This window comes from Myotis yumanensis, unplaced genomic scaffold (genome assembly GCF_028538775.1).
Source record: "Myotis yumanensis isolate MYYU_CA2020_CCGP unplaced genomic scaffold, mMyoYum1.0.hap1 SCAF_18, whole genome shotgun sequence".
NCBI lineage: Eukaryota > Metazoa > Chordata > Mammalia > Chiroptera > Vespertilionidae > Myotis > Myotis yumanensis.
In genome coordinates, this window is record NW_027223769.1 from 26,593,981 (window position 1) to 26,612,444 (window position 18,464).

General features: G+C 35.8%; 1 protein-coding gene across 10 annotated transcripts in view; it reads right to left on the reverse strand.

The window, feature by feature from the left end:
• The window catches only part of NFAT5 (nuclear factor of activated T cells 5), a 118,500-nt gene that overhangs the window by 27,205 nt on the left and 72,831 nt on the right, over window positions 1–18,464 (reverse strand). For all 10 annotated transcript variants that reach the window (XM_070398213.1, XM_070398217.1, XM_070398216.1 and 7 more), the window contains 4 exons: window positions 17,768–17,958; window positions 15,304–15,476; window positions 2,731–2,865; window positions 2,540–2,592 (listed from right to left, as the gene is read on the reverse strand). In XM_070398213.1, the coding sequence (XP_070254314.1) occupies window positions 2,540–2,592; window positions 2,731–2,865; window positions 15,304–15,476; window positions 17,768–17,958 (552 nt within the window). The remainder of the gene's footprint in view (window positions 1–2,539; window positions 2,593–2,730; window positions 2,866–15,303; window positions 15,477–17,767; window positions 17,959–18,464) is intronic.

Consider the following 18,464-nt stretch of genomic DNA (forward strand, 5'->3'; position numbering starts at 1 on the left):
TAGAGAGGAAGGGAGAGGGATAGAGAGTTAGAAATATCGATGAGAGAGAAACATCAATTAGCTGTCTCCTGCACACTCCCTACTGGGTATGTGTCCGCAACCAAGGTACATGCCCTTGACTGGAATCCAACCTGGGACCCTTCAATCCACAGGCCGATGCTCTATCCACTGAGCCAACCCCGTTAGGGCGAGGATATTAATCTTAAAACTATTTTTAAGATAAAATCCAAATGTTTTATAATGACTAACAAGGTTCTTGCCCTGACAACTTTCTCTTATCCCCATTTTCCCCAGATCATTTATACTTTAGGCCAGTGGTCGGCAAACCGCGGCTCGCGAGCCACATCCGGCTCTTTGGCCCCTTGAGTGTGGCTCTTCCACAAAATACCACGTGCGGGCGCGCATGTACAGTGCGATTGAAACTTCGTGGCCCATGCGCAGAAGTCGGTATTTTGTGGAAGAGCCACACTCAAGGGGCCAAAGAGCTGCATGTGCCTTGAGAGCCGCAGTTTGCCGACCACTGCTCTAGGCATACTGACCTCAGTCCATTCTTTTAACACACTAAATCCACTTTTAGCTCAGAGCCTTTACAACCTGCTGTTCTCTCCCACTAGAATATTCTTCCTTCACCTCTTAAAATGGCTAGTTTCTTACCCATTTTTAGGTATTATTCAAATGTTATCTCCTCAGAGAAGCCATCGCTGACCATCCTTTTAAAAGGGGTACCCCTCTCAGTCCTGATCACATAATCTTGTTTCTTTCTAAATTAGCATTTATCACTACCTGAAATTACTGTGATTATGTGCTTTTTTTCTTTTCTCCCTCTACCCTCAAGAAGGTCCATGAGAACATAGGATGTTTTGGTCTTAATTCTATTTATCCTGTTAAGCACCTTATACAAAAAACATACAAATACATTTGTTGAATAAAAGAATGAGTACATTTTGAGAAAAAACTATGCCCACCAAGCACAGTATCAGTTACCATATGCTCTGTACAACCTTAATTGAGGTGTACTTTACAAAGCGGTTCACTGCTTCCTAATCATTTAGCCAAATAGGCTTCAGTTTACCCAAATTAAGTCAAATTTACCCTCATTTAACCAAGTAGGGTTCAGTCTACCCTAACCCTGGAAATCAAAGTTATTTTTTTGTCAGAATAGTGGCAGAAACATCCTTATAAGAAAAGGAAAGTTCATAAATGCTTCACCAGCAGTTACTCAAGGTTGCCACATCTTCTTGGAAGATACTGTGAACAATATTGGACGTATTCTCTTCTTCGTTGGTACAATACAGTAATGGGAAGGAACATCAAGGGATGGTGATTATGCTTTTGTACAGAGGACAAGATATGCAGGAGGCAAATGATGACAGCTGACGGTGAAGTGAATTTGATGACATTTTTTACTTAGACTATAGTTGGTTGACTCAGTTGAAAAGAACATGTGACAAGGCCAAGGTTAAGGCTTCGATTTCAGAACATTTAATTTGTGTCTAAGATTTTTCTTAAAACACAAAAGAACTGCAAACTTTTTCGTCTTAATATTTTTTGATACATTGGATATAAAGTTTCAATTTTTTGCCTCTTCTAGCTCTCTGCTAGCTTTCATGTGCTCTTTTCTATTTTTATCAGCATTTGATGCTCTATTTTAGGCTTTGAGTATTTTACACATTAGTATGTTCCTGCTTCTCTGTTCTCTATGATCTATACCTAAACATACTACCATTTTTCTAGTCTTCTATCTGATTTGCATATAAATTTGTTCTCTTCTGTTGTCTCAATACCTGAGTTTGCTCCTATTTGCTCTACATACTAATTAAGTTATTTCTCTCTCCTTGTTTTCAAGCTCTTTTTTCTTATTATCTAAAAATACATAGTGAGTGCCTACAAATACACTCTCTTTAATACAGGTGTAACAAATTGTTCTTCTGAATGCAAAAAGGTAACTAACAAACATAAAAACACTTGGAACATAGATACTCACTAAAAAAAATTTCTTTGATTTAACTAATAGTAGGTTAAGATAATCCAAATCCCCAGAACAAATAAATATTAAGAAAGAAATGTTTCATTTATTAGCAATGCAATTTGCTAATGCTTTTAAACTTTTTTAAAATAGAGAATTGTCACTTCTAGCATCAGTGGCATAGTTGTATTTCAGTTAAAGAAACTCAAGAAACTTTAAATGATTTCTATCAATCCCATATAAAGAAAAAAATTAATCTCTTGATTCAGGAAATTTTGGAACAAAATCGAATTTCTCAGAGAGTAAGCAATCAAACTATAAAAAGTCTTAAATTAGTCCAGGGGGCGTGGCTCAGTGGTTGAGCAACGACCTCTGAACCAAGATTCCTGGCTGCAGGCTCCCCGGAGATGCGGAGGTGCGGGGCGGGGGGCGGGGGGGGGGGGGGGGGGGGGGCAGAATATGTAGGAGGCAGCCAATGGATGATTCTCTCTCATTGTTAAAGCTTCTATCTCTCTCTCCCCTCCATCCTCTCTGAAATCAATAAAAAAAAATTTTTAAGTCTTAAAATTATACCTGATGAAATAATTCCATGTCGATTTCAGCTTCTGACTTCCAAGAGTTTTCATCTGATTGAAACAAAAACAGTGATTTACTAAAATTTTGATTTTTTTTTTTTTTTTTTTTACTTTGTAGCTATGACTATAGCTTTATAACAAAGTGAAACATGCAACAATCTCTATATCAGTAGTATTATGTCTACTTACCAGAAACATTTTCTTGGAAAATCACTTTAGTTCCTTTCAGAAAGTTCTTGCCAATTAAAAATACTTCTTCCTCTCCTTTCACTGAACAGCTATGCAAACTTTTCTTTAAGATTTCTGGCACTCCTGCTGGCTGAGCTGTGGGTATACATAAGCATTCCATAAAAAGAACCACCAACACATTTCTTATCTAAAATCAACCCTCAATTTTCTAGTTCTAGAAGTTGTCTTTGTTAACCTCTAAATTGACTTCCTTTATTTTAAACTTTACTTTTACCCTAACAGAGAAAAAAAAACACCAAAAAGAAAAATAGAAAAGTCCATATTAATTTTTAATGACTCTTGCAAGATTGTATAAGAATGGGTTAATGTCTAAGACAGTGGTTCCCAACCTTTTTTGGCCATGCCCCACCTAAGCATCTTTAAAATCCTGATGTCCCCCGCTCCTTGTGACATATAATTCCTATTATTCAAAAAGTGAACTCCTATTCACATGGAGGAAGCCTAAAAGGTCATTAATTTCGTCTAAACAAGCTTCCAAAGAACATGGCATTCATGAAAGAGAAAAACAAAAGAACGAAAGGACAGTTGAAGTACTGAGGAAGAAACACTAAGAAATTGTTTAAAAAAATAATAATAATATGAAGTGATATGAAAAATAGCAAATAAAGTTTCAAAACATAATAGAGAACTGAAATGCATAAATATGTCAAAATATATATTTATATACTGTATTTTAGGCCTCTAGAACCATAACAAATGCAAAAATTCACTGTTAATAACTCATTCTCAAATTGCCCCTCTTAAAAATCAAATTGCCCCCCTGTGGGGCATGTGCCCCACGCTGGGAACCACTGGTCCAAGATGAGGTTTTAATTTGTGATCTTTGTTTTCTTATTACAGGAATAAAAAAGTTTTAAAACATGAACTTGGGTATGTTTTTGTCTTAATATTTTTTTAAAAAACTTCAACCTAAAAATATGCTTATCCCACAATTCTAATCTTAAAAATGTCAGCTATGTTATGCCATTATAAGACTTCTGAGGTAATGAGTGTCTCTGGGTGGTACTGGGGCTCCTTTAAGGATCCAGATCCAGGAGTCAGAGAATACATACCAACAGAGTACCTGAACACAGACTGCATCCAATTCAGAATAATTCTACATGGAATTTCCCTGAACTGGGTGGGATACCCTGAGATTAAAAAAGAAAATGCACTTGATTTCTATTATGAAAACTAACAAACCACTACTAAAATTAACAAAGAGGTTGACAAGCACTGAAGAGCTAGATCTAATGAATAAATTATAATCACCTTACCAACTTCCTCCTGCCAGGATTTCCTTAAGAAAATTTATTAGGTATTGCTTAGCAAATAGGTTCCAAAGTCAAATAAATCAGGGAAATAAATACTGGGCTAAGCAAAACTAAATGAACAAAAGGATTTCTTCAAGAATTTCATATTCTGATGTACACTAAATATTCAAGAAGCGGGATATAGTATAACTTCAGAAACATTCCTCCTTATTGACACCTAAGGACTAGTTTTCTACCAGAATACTTTTTCGGATACTGGTGTATGTAAGTAAATACCTGTTAAGTGCTCAAAATGTGTCCTCCATAAAATTAAGCACTTTGACATAGATACACTTTTTCTAAAAATTTAATTTATTGGGGTTACATTGGTTAATGAAATTACATTATTTGCTGTTTTAGTAAACCCTTACAACATTTATACTGCCAAGGTAAGCTTATATATGCCTTGTATAAGTCATCAACTTCTAAATTAATGAGATATTCCACTATACTTTAGGAAAAGTTTAAGTTTCTTCTCCTTAGATACTTTTATTTAACTAGAGGCTCGATGCACAAGATTTGTGCAAAGGGCTTGGCCCCTGCTGCAGTGCCCCCTTGGCCCTCGCAGCCCCCAGCTTTGTCTGGAAGGATGTCTGGTTTAATTAGCATATTACGCTTTTATTATTATAGACTAGAGGCCTGGTGCACGAAATTCATGCGTGAGGTGTGTGTGTGTGTTTCTCAGCCTGTCCTGCACCCTCTCGCAATCCAGGACTGCTGGCTCCTAACCGCTTGCCTGCTTGCCTGATCACTCCTAACCACTCACCTGCCTGCCTAACCGTCCCTAACCACTTCTGCCTTGGCCCCTGCTGCCATGGCTTCGTCTGGAAGGACATCTGGAAGGTCGTTTGGCTGTCCAGTCTAATTAGCATATTATGCTTTTATTATTGTAGATAGTTCATTTTATCTTTACAAGAATGTAATGAGGGAAACTGTTATGAAAACATGCACTGCTCCTCTTTCCCTAGTGGAAAGGCTGTAATTCTCACTTCACTCACATCAGAATTAGCCACATAACTAACTGTGTGAATAATGAAATGTGAATTGAAGTAATATGCCAGTTCCAAGCAAAAGTTTAAAGAGCCTCACACGGTTGGACCATATCCTTTTTCCTCCACTATAAAATGGCAATATCCCAGATAAGGGCAGTTTCTTCAGCCTGGATCCCAGAGTGGAAGTGATTCCATAACACAGCCAATAACATAAAGTGAGGGAGGAGTAAAACTTTGTTGTTTTAAGGCACTGAGGGTTTTTAAAAAAATATTTTTTATTAATTTCAGAGAGGAAGGGAGGGGGAGGTAGAAACATCAATAATGAAAGAGAATCACCTATCGGCTGCCTCCTGCACACCCCGCACTGGGAACCGAGCCCGCAACCTGGGCATGTGCTCTTGGCTGGAATCAAACTCAGGAATCTTCAGTCCTCAGGCCGATGCTCAATCCACTGAGCCAAACCAGCCAGGGCAAGGCATTGAGTTTTTTGTTTTGTTTTTCGGTTGCTTATTACTGCATTATCATTTAGCTTTTTAGTTTTTTCTTAGATTGTATCACTCACTGATACTAACAAGTAAGTATCCTATCCTTATTAAATATCCTATCCTTATTAAGTATTTAAATGGCAAATAACATCTTCAGCAAAGTCTGAGAGTTTAAAGAAATTGTGAATACACATACAGTGGGGCCTTGACTTACGAGTTTAATTCGTTCCGTGATGGAGCTCGTAACTCAAATTACTTGTATGTCAGATCTTAAAGTGAACGAGTGAGACACATGATGCTGGGCTGATGTTGTGGCGTTCACTGTGACGTTCGCTGCGCCAACTAGCGGTGGGGTATCTGAAGCTGGCTCGTAACCCAAATTTTAGCTCGCAACTCAAAGCAAAAAATCGGCCGAGACAGCTCGTATCTCGAAAAACTCATTAGTCGGGACACTCGTAAGTCAAGGCCCCACTGTATATACAAACACACTGTCTAGAACTATAGGGTTAATGTATAAACAGAATGGAAATAGCTATTGGTCAGAAGCTGGCAATTACATAACCTTTTTTAAAATATATTTTTTTATATTTTATATGCAGCTAGTGCTACATAACCTTTTTAAATGAAAAATTTACTGAACTAATTTACAACTTTGTAGAGTAACTCTGCAACTAAATATTTGTTTTTTAAGGGACATTAAAAATATGGTAAATATTATTTTTACTAGCAAACAATAAGAGGTGCAAAATTATATAAATATATTGTATTAACAAAATGAATGGAAAGTCTATAACTTTCCCCCCCATTTTCAAATACTATGTGGAAATTCCACTTCACTCATGATTATCAAATTTTTTTCCTGTCTAATTTTTTCCTTTCATGTATTAAAGGTCTAAGATAGCAAAACAGGTCCCTGTGAAGGTACAATGTATATTTATCTCCTATATATTTATGTTTACATTACATAAGAACTACTCTGTTGCTGTTCAAGATAATTTAACTTTAAACTTTTGACTTTAAAAAGTCTTTTCTATTAAAAAAAAGTTTAATGGTAGCCTAACAGGATAGACTTCATACTAAACAGAACTAAAGTCAGGATTATTTAAGCATTAACTGTTTTAGTTTTATCTTTAATTAATTAGTAAGCTGACTCTTGAAAGTGTTTAAAAAATAATAACACAAAAAAGTAGCCACCTTTCTGGTATTATAAAAACAGTGTGTTTATAGATGCTTTCAAATTGTGGTCTCAAAAAACAAAGCTGAAAAAAGTAATATTTGAATACTGAAAAACAAAAAAGCAAATATTTCAACCTGTCAAAAGAATTAGTAAAGCTTTTTAATAATCATGTCTGTGAAGAGAAGAAAAGTTTACTCAATGTATTTTTAAGTTGTAAGACAGACAAGGGAGATAGAAACTTATTAAATTCAGTCAGATTTACTATAATAAACATAAAATCTAATGTACATTATTAAAGAAAGTTATGATTAATTTTGCTGTATTAACCAAATTACTACAGTCTTTGGGCAAGGGAAAAATGAAACAAACTAAATGGGACTACATCAAACTAAAAAGTTTTTGCATTGCTGGTATGGCTCAGTTGGTTGAGCATCATTTCATGCACCTGGTGTACATGCCTGGGTTGTAGGCTCAGTCACCACTAGGGGCCGTGCAGGAGGCAGCCTATCAATGCTTCTCTTTCTCCTCTACTTCCTCTCTCTAAAATCAATAAAAAATATTTTTTAAAAGTTTTGCATAGCAAAGGAAATCATCAACAAAATGAAAAGACAACCTACTGAACAGAAGAAGATATTTGCCAATGACATGTCTGATAAGGGGTTAATATCCAAAGTTTATAAAGAATTCATACAACAACAACAAAAAAACACAATCCAATTTAAAAAAAGTAGGCAGAGGACCTGAACAGACACTTCTCCAAAGAGGATATACAGATGACCAATACACATATGAAAGGATGTTCAATATCACTAATCATCAGAGAAATGCAAATTAAAACCACAATGACATATCACCTCACACCTGTCAGAATGCCTATCATTAATAAGTCAACAAACAACACAAGTGTTGGCGAGGATGTGGCGAAAAGGGTACCCTTGTGTACTGTAGGTGAGGCTATCGGGAGGAGCACTTTGTGAAGTGTATGATTGTGACCACTGTGCTGTATACTTGAAAATAATGCAAAATAATACTGAATATAAACTGTAACAAAAAAATTACTACCAGCAGGTAACTACCAAAAAAGTATAAAGACTCATATTCTTAATTTGATAAAAGTATAACTAAATAATATAAACACTGTATCAAAACAAAAAAAGCCATATATATCGTTATTGTCTGGAGAAATCTAAATATGTTAAGAATGTAAAGGGGGATGATTCTTCCATCCCCTTAAAAACAAACAAAAATAGACAATGAATCCAATGGCCACTGTTAAACCAACAAGCAGAAGCAAGCGGTCGCAAGGTACAACAGGAGTTCTGGCATCAGGCCGTTCTTCCACTGAGTATCTCTAGATGGAGTATCAAGAATCTGTTTCCTCCCCTCCCTTCCATGTCTACCACCTTTTGGCCCCTCTTCCTTTTCCACCTCCCTCTCATCTTCCTGATTCCTTCTACCTCCCATTCCAATTGTAACCCTTCTTACTAACCTATTTCCTTTTCACCTCTCATTCTACTCCAACTGTTCCAACTGGCCAAAATTATTATATTTATGGAAATAAACACAAATCAGAACCTTTAATAGAACATTCTTATTTTTAATTTTAAAAAGATTTTGAGGTCCTTTGCTTCATATATATTATTTATATGTTTACTTTTCCTTGCCCCTCATACACTCCACCTCAAAGCCTAAGTTCAAACCTTAGGCTCTCTGAAGTAGGGTAAAATTCAAATTCTTTAGCTCAACACACAAGTCTCTTTATGAAAGAGAATCTGCCTAGCTCTACTAGCCTCAAATCTTACCACTTCTTCATAGATATCTTTTTGTTTCAATCACATCAAACTATTTTTAATTCCTGTAAAAGAAGCATACTCTTTCATTGAATATATTTATATACTGCTCCTTCTACCCAGAATGAACTTCATCTAAAATCCCTTTCTGCTGGGTATACCTCTATTTGTCCTTGAAGATACAGGACACATTTTACCATCACTAAGCAGTATGGATGTTCTTTTCTACATTTCCACTGCACCTTATTCATGCCTTTATATCATTTTATAATATAATAGGGAGTTTGCTTGTCTGTTTTCACCCTAGCCTGCTAGTTCTGTAAGCTCCTTAAGCTATCATGTCTTTACTTCTAGAGTTGGGCACATTGTAACTATCCACTAAGATAACTATGAAGCTTTCTCAAAACCATACAGAGATCTACTTTTGGAGATTAAGTGGCATGTGTTTTTGTGGGTTTTTTTTTCAATGAAGTAAGAGGGACTTTAACAGATAGCCAGGATTGAGAAGCACTGCATTTATACTGAATGACTGACTGAATGACAATGAGGCACTATTTTGTTAGAACACTGTACTGTTTCTATGAACTAAACTGCAGCCTTAATAAGCACAACAAATAAAAAAACACACATCTCACTGGAACAATTTTACTGCCTGCCAAAAGTTGTTGTCTGAGCCCGCAAATATGAAAAAATTTAGTAATATATCAGTTTTAAAAAACAGGTCAAATAAAATGGTTGATGAACAGAGTCAAAATAACCAAATTTAAACTGATCAAAGAACTTAGTTCATTTCAGTATTTTCAGAAAAACGATAAGACAGCAACAGTATAGAAAAATGAATAAAAGAATTATGATAAAAAAAAAAAACACCTGTTTTCTCTAAGTCCTAAGATGGATTTCAGAGAACTGTTAAACAAGAAACTGTCTACCATATGGTCCAGCAATTTTACTCCAAGGTATATAGTCAAGAAAATGAAAAACACAGGTCCACACAAAAATTTGTACACGTGCTCATAGCAGCATTACAATAGCCAAAAAGTGGGGGAAAAACAAATGTCCATCAATGACTTAAGGAATAAACAAAATGTGGTATATTCAAACAATGGAATATCATTCCACTGTAAAGAAAGAATGAAGAACTGATATATGATTCAATATTGATGGGCCTTGAAAATATTATGCTAAGTGAAAGAAGCCAGACAAAAAGGCCACATATTACATGATTTCATTTATTTTTATTTATTTATTTTAAACATTGTTCTTTTTAAAAATATATATATTTTATTGATTTTTTACAGAGAGGAAGAGAGAGGGATAGAGAGTTAGAGACATCAATGAGAGAGAAATATCGATCAGCTGCTTCCTGCACACCTCCTACTAGGGATGTGCCCGCAACCAAGGTACATGCCCTTGACGGGAATCGAACCTGGGACCTTTCAGTCCGTAGGTCGACGCTCTATCCATTGAGCCAAACCAGTTAGGGCTACATGATTTCATTTAGATGAAATATCCAGAATAGGCAAATCCATACAGACAGAAAGAAGAATAGTGGTTGTCAAGGACTGGGGTGAGAGGAGAATGGAGAGTGACTTCTAATAGGTACAGGTTTTCTTTTTGAGGTGGTGATAAAAATGTTCTAAAATTGGATAATGGTGATGGTTGCACAACTTTGTGAATATAATAAAAACAACTTAATTTTACACTTTAAAAGGCTAAATTATATGGTCTGCAAATTATAACTCAGTCAACTATTATAAAAAAAGAAACTTCTTTTTTTTTTAATATATATATTTTATTGATTTTTCACAGAGAGGAAGGGAGAGAGATAGAGAGTCAGAAACATTGATGAGAGAGAAACATCGATCAGCTGCCTCCTGCACATCTCCCACTGGGGATGTGCCCGCAACCCAGGTACATGCCCCTGACCGGAATCGAACCTGGGACCCTTCAGTCCGCAGGCCGACGCTCTATCCACTGAGCCAAACCGGTTTCGGCAAAAAAAGAAACTTCTTATGAGACAGAAAGCATGAACCTGATTGTATATAAATTTAAAATAATCAATTAAGTACCTATATGCCAATACTCTACCAATAAATTATATGTTATACAATGTAAGAAGTATATCCACTATTATGTCACAGTTGATCAAAATAAAATCCTTCCTACATTCTGTAGTATTGTCTCTAAACAATGGGCAAATAAAATCAGATGTCTTTTTCATCTGCCATATCCTACCTTGAACAAACAGGATTTCTTCCCCTTCTTGTTTTATAAAAAAAGGAAACTAACCATTTCTATTCTACTAACATCACAAAGTTATTGTCAGGATTAAATGGGATAATGTAGTATAATTATTAGTGGGAAACTCCATTAGAGCAATGATCACTAGAGAGGAGGAAGATGTAATTACTAAGGAGTTAGAAGCTGGGCTTGGGCATGATTAGCCCAGTCTTCTTTACTCCCTCTTCTGTATTTGCCTACCTGTACAAAGCATACATTTTAGGCTGTTTGCTGCCAGGTGTAAGAAGCCTGCAAATGTGGAGGGCTGCTCTGACTAGGTGGATAGATTTATGAAGAAGCCAGTCTTTTTTCTGTCAGTTTGATCAGTAGTAAAGTTGGTATTTTCACCTCAATGTCTCTAACTCCTATGTGTCTAATTCCAATTATAAGGGGAACATTTATTAACTTCCTAAGACCTCAATATGAAAGTACTTGATAAAACATAGATACAATATGAAGATAAGGTATTACCATGAAAATATTAGTTAATACCTTTTTCTGTTCATCCAGTCTAACATTTAAGCAAAAATATTTAAAAGTAATAAAAAAATTTTTAAAAAATATATATTTTATTGATTTTTTACTGAGAGGAAGGGAGAAGGAGAAAGAATTAGGAACATTGACGAGAGAGAAACATCGATCAGCTGCCTCCTGCACACTCCCCACCAGGGTTGTGTCCGCAACCAAGGTACATGCCCTTGACCGGAATCGAACCTGGGACCCTTCAGTCCACAGGCCGACGCTCTATCCACTGAGCCAAACCGGTTAGGGCTAAACATTTTTAAATATTTCATTTTGTTGCTAGTTAAACAATAAAGCAAGATTGTCTGACCAACCTATACACCTTTGGTAATATATCTAATGAAAACTTCTAATGATCAAATAAAATTACATTTTGAACACAGAATGATGACATTCATTAAATAGGATGATAGATCTTTAAAAAAATCAAATCATTAACCCATTAGGAGGAGTGTGCAGATCAAGAGGATTAGACTCTTGCCTAAATGATTAGATCTAAGTGATTTTCATAGAAATTACCATTAGAAATATTTTAAGCTAGTTATACAATGTTCGGAGAAAAAAATCAGTGTGCATGAAATTCTATGAAAATAGCAACATTAATAAGAAAAATGAAAGCTAGAGCTTTCATGTAAATTTATTTGCAAACTATTATTCTAACATGTCCTCTTACAAAACAGATATGGGAAGTACACTGCAAAAGGTACCCCTTTCTTTAAAAGAAAGTACTGCCTATGTTTATCTAATCCAGTTTAAGCTGATGGCATGTGCCCAACAGTCAACTAAAGGGATAAAAGTAAATATTCTATATTTCATAATAAATGATATCTACAAGGTGTAATAGAAGGGATAATATAGGTATTCAAGTAAAATCCCCCAATACAAATTTTGATCTATTTTCTAAAGTTATTAAAAAATCTAAATTACAAAACATAAATCTCCTAGGCAGAGGAAACAAGTCTCTAACCTAATTTCATACTGTAACCATAGTCCTAACCATGCAGAGGCTATGGCTACAATAAAATGAATTGTTCAAACTTGATTTTTCAGCACTGCAATTTAAGTGATCATGGTGGCAATATAATATAGTGGCTAAAAGCACAAGCTTAGAATCCTGGTCTTACTATTTACTAGCTGAGGAAGTAATTTAATCTCTTTAAGTCTCAGTTTTATCACCTGTAAAATGGAATCCATATATACTGTGATGGTGAGGGTTAAACAATATAATGCCTATAAAGTGGTTAAGAAAATCCCTTGCACACAGAGTTCAAAACATGATAACTTCTATTATTAGCTATATATGCCTTCCCCTGTATGCTGCTTCTTAGAGCTTTCATTTTTCACTTCAGACATAACCTCCCAGGAAGATACTTTTTTGACAATGTGGACATATATTATCATTAACGGTGATAATTAACAAATGATAATAATAATTACAGATAAAAAACTTTAGAAAATCATGTTTTCTATTTCTTTCATATTTTCTACCACCTTTAGCTGGATGTACCGTAGCTATACTTTAACAAACGAATGAATAGAAAAATGAAGAAATAAATGAACAAAGTAATGAAAGAAGGAACAAACAAATAAAGTTGGCAACCATCTCCCAGTCCCTGCTAAAGCAGTATGGTCTGAATTATCTAGCATCTCCTGGGTCTGGCCTTCAGAGAGTAGCTATGGTCAGACTCAAAGTATTAGATCATGTAAAAGAAGAACTGCATATGCCCTGCTAAAATTGGAACTCCATCCCAATAATATTCAAGTTGGGACATCTTGTGAATTACAGTAAATTCAAAATTGAAGTACCCCTAGTAGAAAAGCTTTAGAACTCAATAAACCATCTACAGATTATTTACTCTGTCCCTATTTGAATGTGGTAGAATGAACATGGAACCTATGATCTTTAAGAGCAGCCTAGTTATAACTGAACATTACACAGAAATCACCCAAGGAAATACTAATATTAAAACAAATTTTTCATAATAATGAAAAAGAGAAATCCATTTGAGCTGTCTTAAGATCAAAAAGATATTTCAGTACTTTCTTTTTAAAATTAGGGTGTTTGCTAGGCTAAAGTATGGGTACAATAATTTCTGAGATGAATTAAAAGGAAATGCAAGATTTATAAAGGATACATAATTTGACAAAACTAAGCTACAATTAAATAACAAAGGCTCTGTAACTGCCCTAAAGGGAAGCAAGGTCAAAATATTCATAACATCCCAATAGGAAATTTAACTGAATGGAATGGGTCATGTCCATTCTTTTGAATTCAGTTATAAATTACAAAGAAAAAATGCCAAAGAAAATTACATTTGATGAAAATCTTCTTGAGTGTGTATAAAGGAAAATTTTTTCTATTTATTACTTGTAATAATACTCATTAAGGGGAAACCAGAATATATGATGAGGTACATTCAACAGCATTATTGAATTTAGACACACACATGTCATTTACTTTCTATGCCAAGTTTAGCAAAATAAGAATTTCATTTCACATTTCCCAATGCTATATTATAATACTCTAATTTGTAATCAGAACGCCAACCGCTGCATATTTATAAAGTTCTGCTTACCTTACTGTTTCTTTTCTTTTAGTATAGTTGACATAAATTATTATATTATTCTCAAGTATATGACATACTGATTTGATATTTTCATACCTTATGACATGACCACCACAATAAGTCACTGAACAAAATTATGATATTATTAGTATATTCCCTGTGTTATATATTACATACCTGTGACTTATCAATATATATAAAAGCCTAAGCGACCGTCCAACCATTCACTCAGTAGGTATGACATGCAATGACCATCAGGGGGCAGACACTTCAACCAGTAGAGGAGGAAGCCCAATTCCTCGCGGAATCTGCCGTGTGTTAGGTTGCTGCTGGGGCACTGTCAGCCCCAAATCTGCTTCACCCACACCCTGGACCCATCGGGGGATGTTGGAGGCCCGGTGCCCGTGTACTGGTGGGGTCTCCAGGCCTGGCCTGTGCCCTCTTGCAATTTGGCACCTCTCAGGGGATGTCGGAGAGCTGGATTTTGCCCGATCCCCAGAGGCCAGGCCGAGGGGCCCCACCGGTACACATATCCGTGCACTGGGCCTCTAGTTTATTTTATAATTGGAAGTTTGTACCTCTTATTATTCCTTTACCTTTTCACCCATACTCTCCTTCCCCCTCTGGCAACCAACCATTTATTCTCTGTATCTAGGCTTCTGTTTCTGTTTTTTTTGTTCATTTGTTTCTGTTTTTGTTAGATTCTACATATAAATAAAATTATACAATATTTGTTTATCTGTCTGACTTATTTCACTTAGCATAATGCCCTCTGGGCCCATTCATGTTCTTACAAATGTTAAGATTTCTTTTTTGTTATAACTGAGTAATATTCAATTGTGTGTATAAATATATCTTTTTTTTTTTTAAATCATTTATCTGTTGATGGATACCCAGGTTGATTCCATTTCCTGGCTTTTGTAAATAATACTGCAATGAACATAGGTAGGTGCATGTATCTTTTACCTACTGTTTCTTATGTTCAAAACACAGGGTCATAGCAATTTATCACACAGTGAAGATGCTGGGAAAATCCTTTGGCTTTCCAATTTACTTCCGGTAAACTATTTACAGTACGTCTTAAATCAGTATAGGATGATACTGGAAAACTACAAAATGCTACACATCCTTTGAATGTTATTCAAAATTATCCATCTTTAGTCTAGAAAATTTGACCATAGCTTTTAATGCTTCAAATTTTGCATGATGAAAAGCTTGAGTACGTGAAACATCTGAAATTTAGACTGTCTGAAAGATTATAGAAATAAAAAAAAACACCTCCATATATTTAATATCTCCTCCTTTCTTCCGCACCTCCCCTTCCCCACTCACACCCCCCCATCCTGTATCCACCCCTCCTGCTGCCTGGCCTGTGTGCGCTGGCAATATCTCCTACTTTCTTACTTACTACATAAAATCGGAGAAGAGGGTGTCTGCAGTGTCAAAGTGGAGCCATCTTTCCTTGTGATATTAACTCGAAAAACCAATCTGGCACGAGTGCTTTTTTTCTTGGAACCAGCAATTCCTATTCTGGCTTCAACATCAGCATTTCTCAATTTCAATATCCCTACGCAGTCCACCCTAAAAACAGAAAAAAGTACATTAACTGATATTTTCTGTTGTACATATGATACAGTATTTTTAATAAAACAAGTTTCTTTCTTTTAAAGTTGCTTCATTACTAATTTCTGAATATGTAATATAATTATAAGATTCCAATTTCAAAAGGTACAGAAGGGTAAATCATGAATATTCCTAATGCCTGTCTTTTGGCAGTTAATTCAGATATAAAGAAAATGGGTTTTATTTTTTAAAATATTAGTAATTATCCCAACAAGAACGGGACACTAAGTAGCCATAAAAACATATGATATAGGATATTTAATGTTATGGGAAAATGCTAATAAGTAAAAAGCAGGTTACAGAACAGTGGGCACAATATTATTTCAATTTTATCAGAAAGGATGGAAAGATGAATATCAAAATAGAGGTTAGCCCTAGCCAGTTTGGCTCAGTGAATAGAGCATCGGCTGTGGTTATTTCTGGGAAGTTGGCTTTTAAGGGGTATCGTATTAGATTTTTATGATTTTATTTATTTATTATTTTCAATTATTCTGTATTCTCAACTTACAATGTTTAGATACTATTTTTTAAATATATTTTTATTGATTACAGAGAGGAAGGGAGAGAGAGAGAGAGAAACATCAATGATGAGAGAATCATGGATCAGTTGCCTCCTGCACGCCCCCTACTACAGATTAAGCCCGAAACCTGGGCATGTGCCCTTGAATGGAATTGAACTGGGACCCTTCAGTCTGCAGGTCAACGCTTTATCCACTGAGGTAACCAGCTAGGGCAGGTACTATTTTTATAATCAACTAGAGGCCCGGTTGCCAAAATTCATGCACAGGTAGGATCCCTTCCGTAGGCCTGGCCGGCGATCAGGGCCGATCAGGGCCTTTTGACTGCCGGCCAGGGCCTTCCTTTGTTCTGCACCACCCCTTGGTGGTCAGCGCAGGTCATAGTGAGTGATCGAACTCCTGGCTCCCGGTCGAACTCCCGAGGGGACAATTTACATATTAGGCTTTTATATATATAGACTTTTATATATATAGATTATTCCCTTCCTTTCTTCTACTATATACTTTTATTTTTATAATTTTTAAAATATTAAAAATAATTACTGAATATCTTTTTTTAACCCTTCTTTTAAAAAAAGTTGTTATATTTAGAAAGAAAGGAAGTGAGAGGCACAGAGAGAAAAAAACATCAATGAGAGAGAAACATCATCAAACAGATGCCTCCTACACACCCCTGATTGGGGATTGAGAGCGTGAAACCAGGGTATGTGTCCTGCCCAACAGGGAATCGATGTAATGACCTCTTGGTTCATGGGTAGACACTCAACCACTAAACCACTAGCCAGGCTTTACTGAATATTTTTCAAACATTTCTTTTCCAATCAACTTCTTTTTTAAAAAAAATATATTTTATTGCCGAAACCGGTTTGGCTCAGTGGATAGAGCGTCGGCCTACAGACTGAAAGGTCCCAGGTTCGATTCCGGTCAAGGGCATGTACCTGGGTTGCGGGCACATCCCCAGTGGGGGATGTGCAGGAGGCAGCTGATTGATGTTTCTAACTCTCTATCTCTCTCCCTTCCTCTCTGTAAAAAAATCAATAAAATATATTAAAAAAAAAAAAAAATATATATATATATATATATATATATATATATTTTATTGATTTTTTACAGAGAGGAAGGGAGAGGTGTGCCCTCACCAGTGTGGCCCAGTTGGTTGGGCATAGTCTTGTGCACCAGGAGGTTGTCGTGTTGATTCCCAGTCAAGGGCACATGCAGTGCTGTGAGCTCAATCTCCGGAAGGGAGCCTGCAGGAGGCAGCTAATTGATGTTACATTCTCACATTGATGTTTTTTCTCTCTCTCTCTCCCTCTCCCTTATCCTCTCTTTAAAAATCAATTAACTATTCTTTTTAAAAACTAATTAACTAATTAAAAGATGGGTCAAGGAGCCATAAATGATCTCTGTTAAATTGCTTCTAAAACAAACATTAACAGAAATTAGGAAAGCAAACCAAATTGTAATTTTTATTTTTAATGTTAATATTGTTAATCCCAACAAATAAGCATATTATTTTCCAAAAAGCCAGCATTCTACCGGGCTTTTATTTCCTTGCCTTTCATGACAGGAATTCTCTAGCAAAGAGTAAGAGTTGATTTTAACCCATTACCATTCTTTAATAATCTATTTTTATAAACATTTTAATAAAATACTCAAAATCTTGTAGAAACTAAAAAATGTTCTTGCCTACAATATATAGAGAGAACAAAAAAATTTTTACTAAGTACTTACGCTAGTGTCATGTTGTTGTTCGGATCAAGGCCAACTTCTATAACAGTAGTGCCTTCAATGTCCACTTCTTTGCAGGGAGTTGTATTTCGCCCAGTTACCCTGCAGGCCTGATAAAATCCATGTGGTTTCACTCGACCAGAGTCATTACCCACAAACACTTGCAACACTACTGGCTCATTATGGCCTTCCAGCTGGAGTGAGATAACATGGAACATAAACACTAATTAGCCTTTCAAATAATCAAATTGTAAAATTAAGCATTTAGTACCAAGTCTTATACTTATAACTAGGTTATAATAAAGACATAATTTAAATCCTCAAGAAAAAGAGAGGTAAAATATTTTCATAAAGGAGAGTTGACTAAGTTTCTGCAGAAAATCTTAAATTTAAATTTCTCACTTGCCTGTTACTTGTTTTGAGTTTAGGGGACTAAGGATTGATTCATGTAGTACAAGCATGTCAAATTCGCAGCCCACAACGAATATTTTTGCAGCCCAGCCAATATAACGGTATGTAAAAAACGTTTTGCCCAGCTGGCGTGGCTCAGTGGTTGAGCATCGACCTATGAACCAGGAGGTCACGACGGTTCGATTCCCGGTCAGGGCACATGCCTGGGTTGTAGGCTCCATCCCCCGTGTGGGGTGAGCATGAGGCAGCCAATTAGTGACTCTCTCTCATCATTGATGTTTCTATCTCT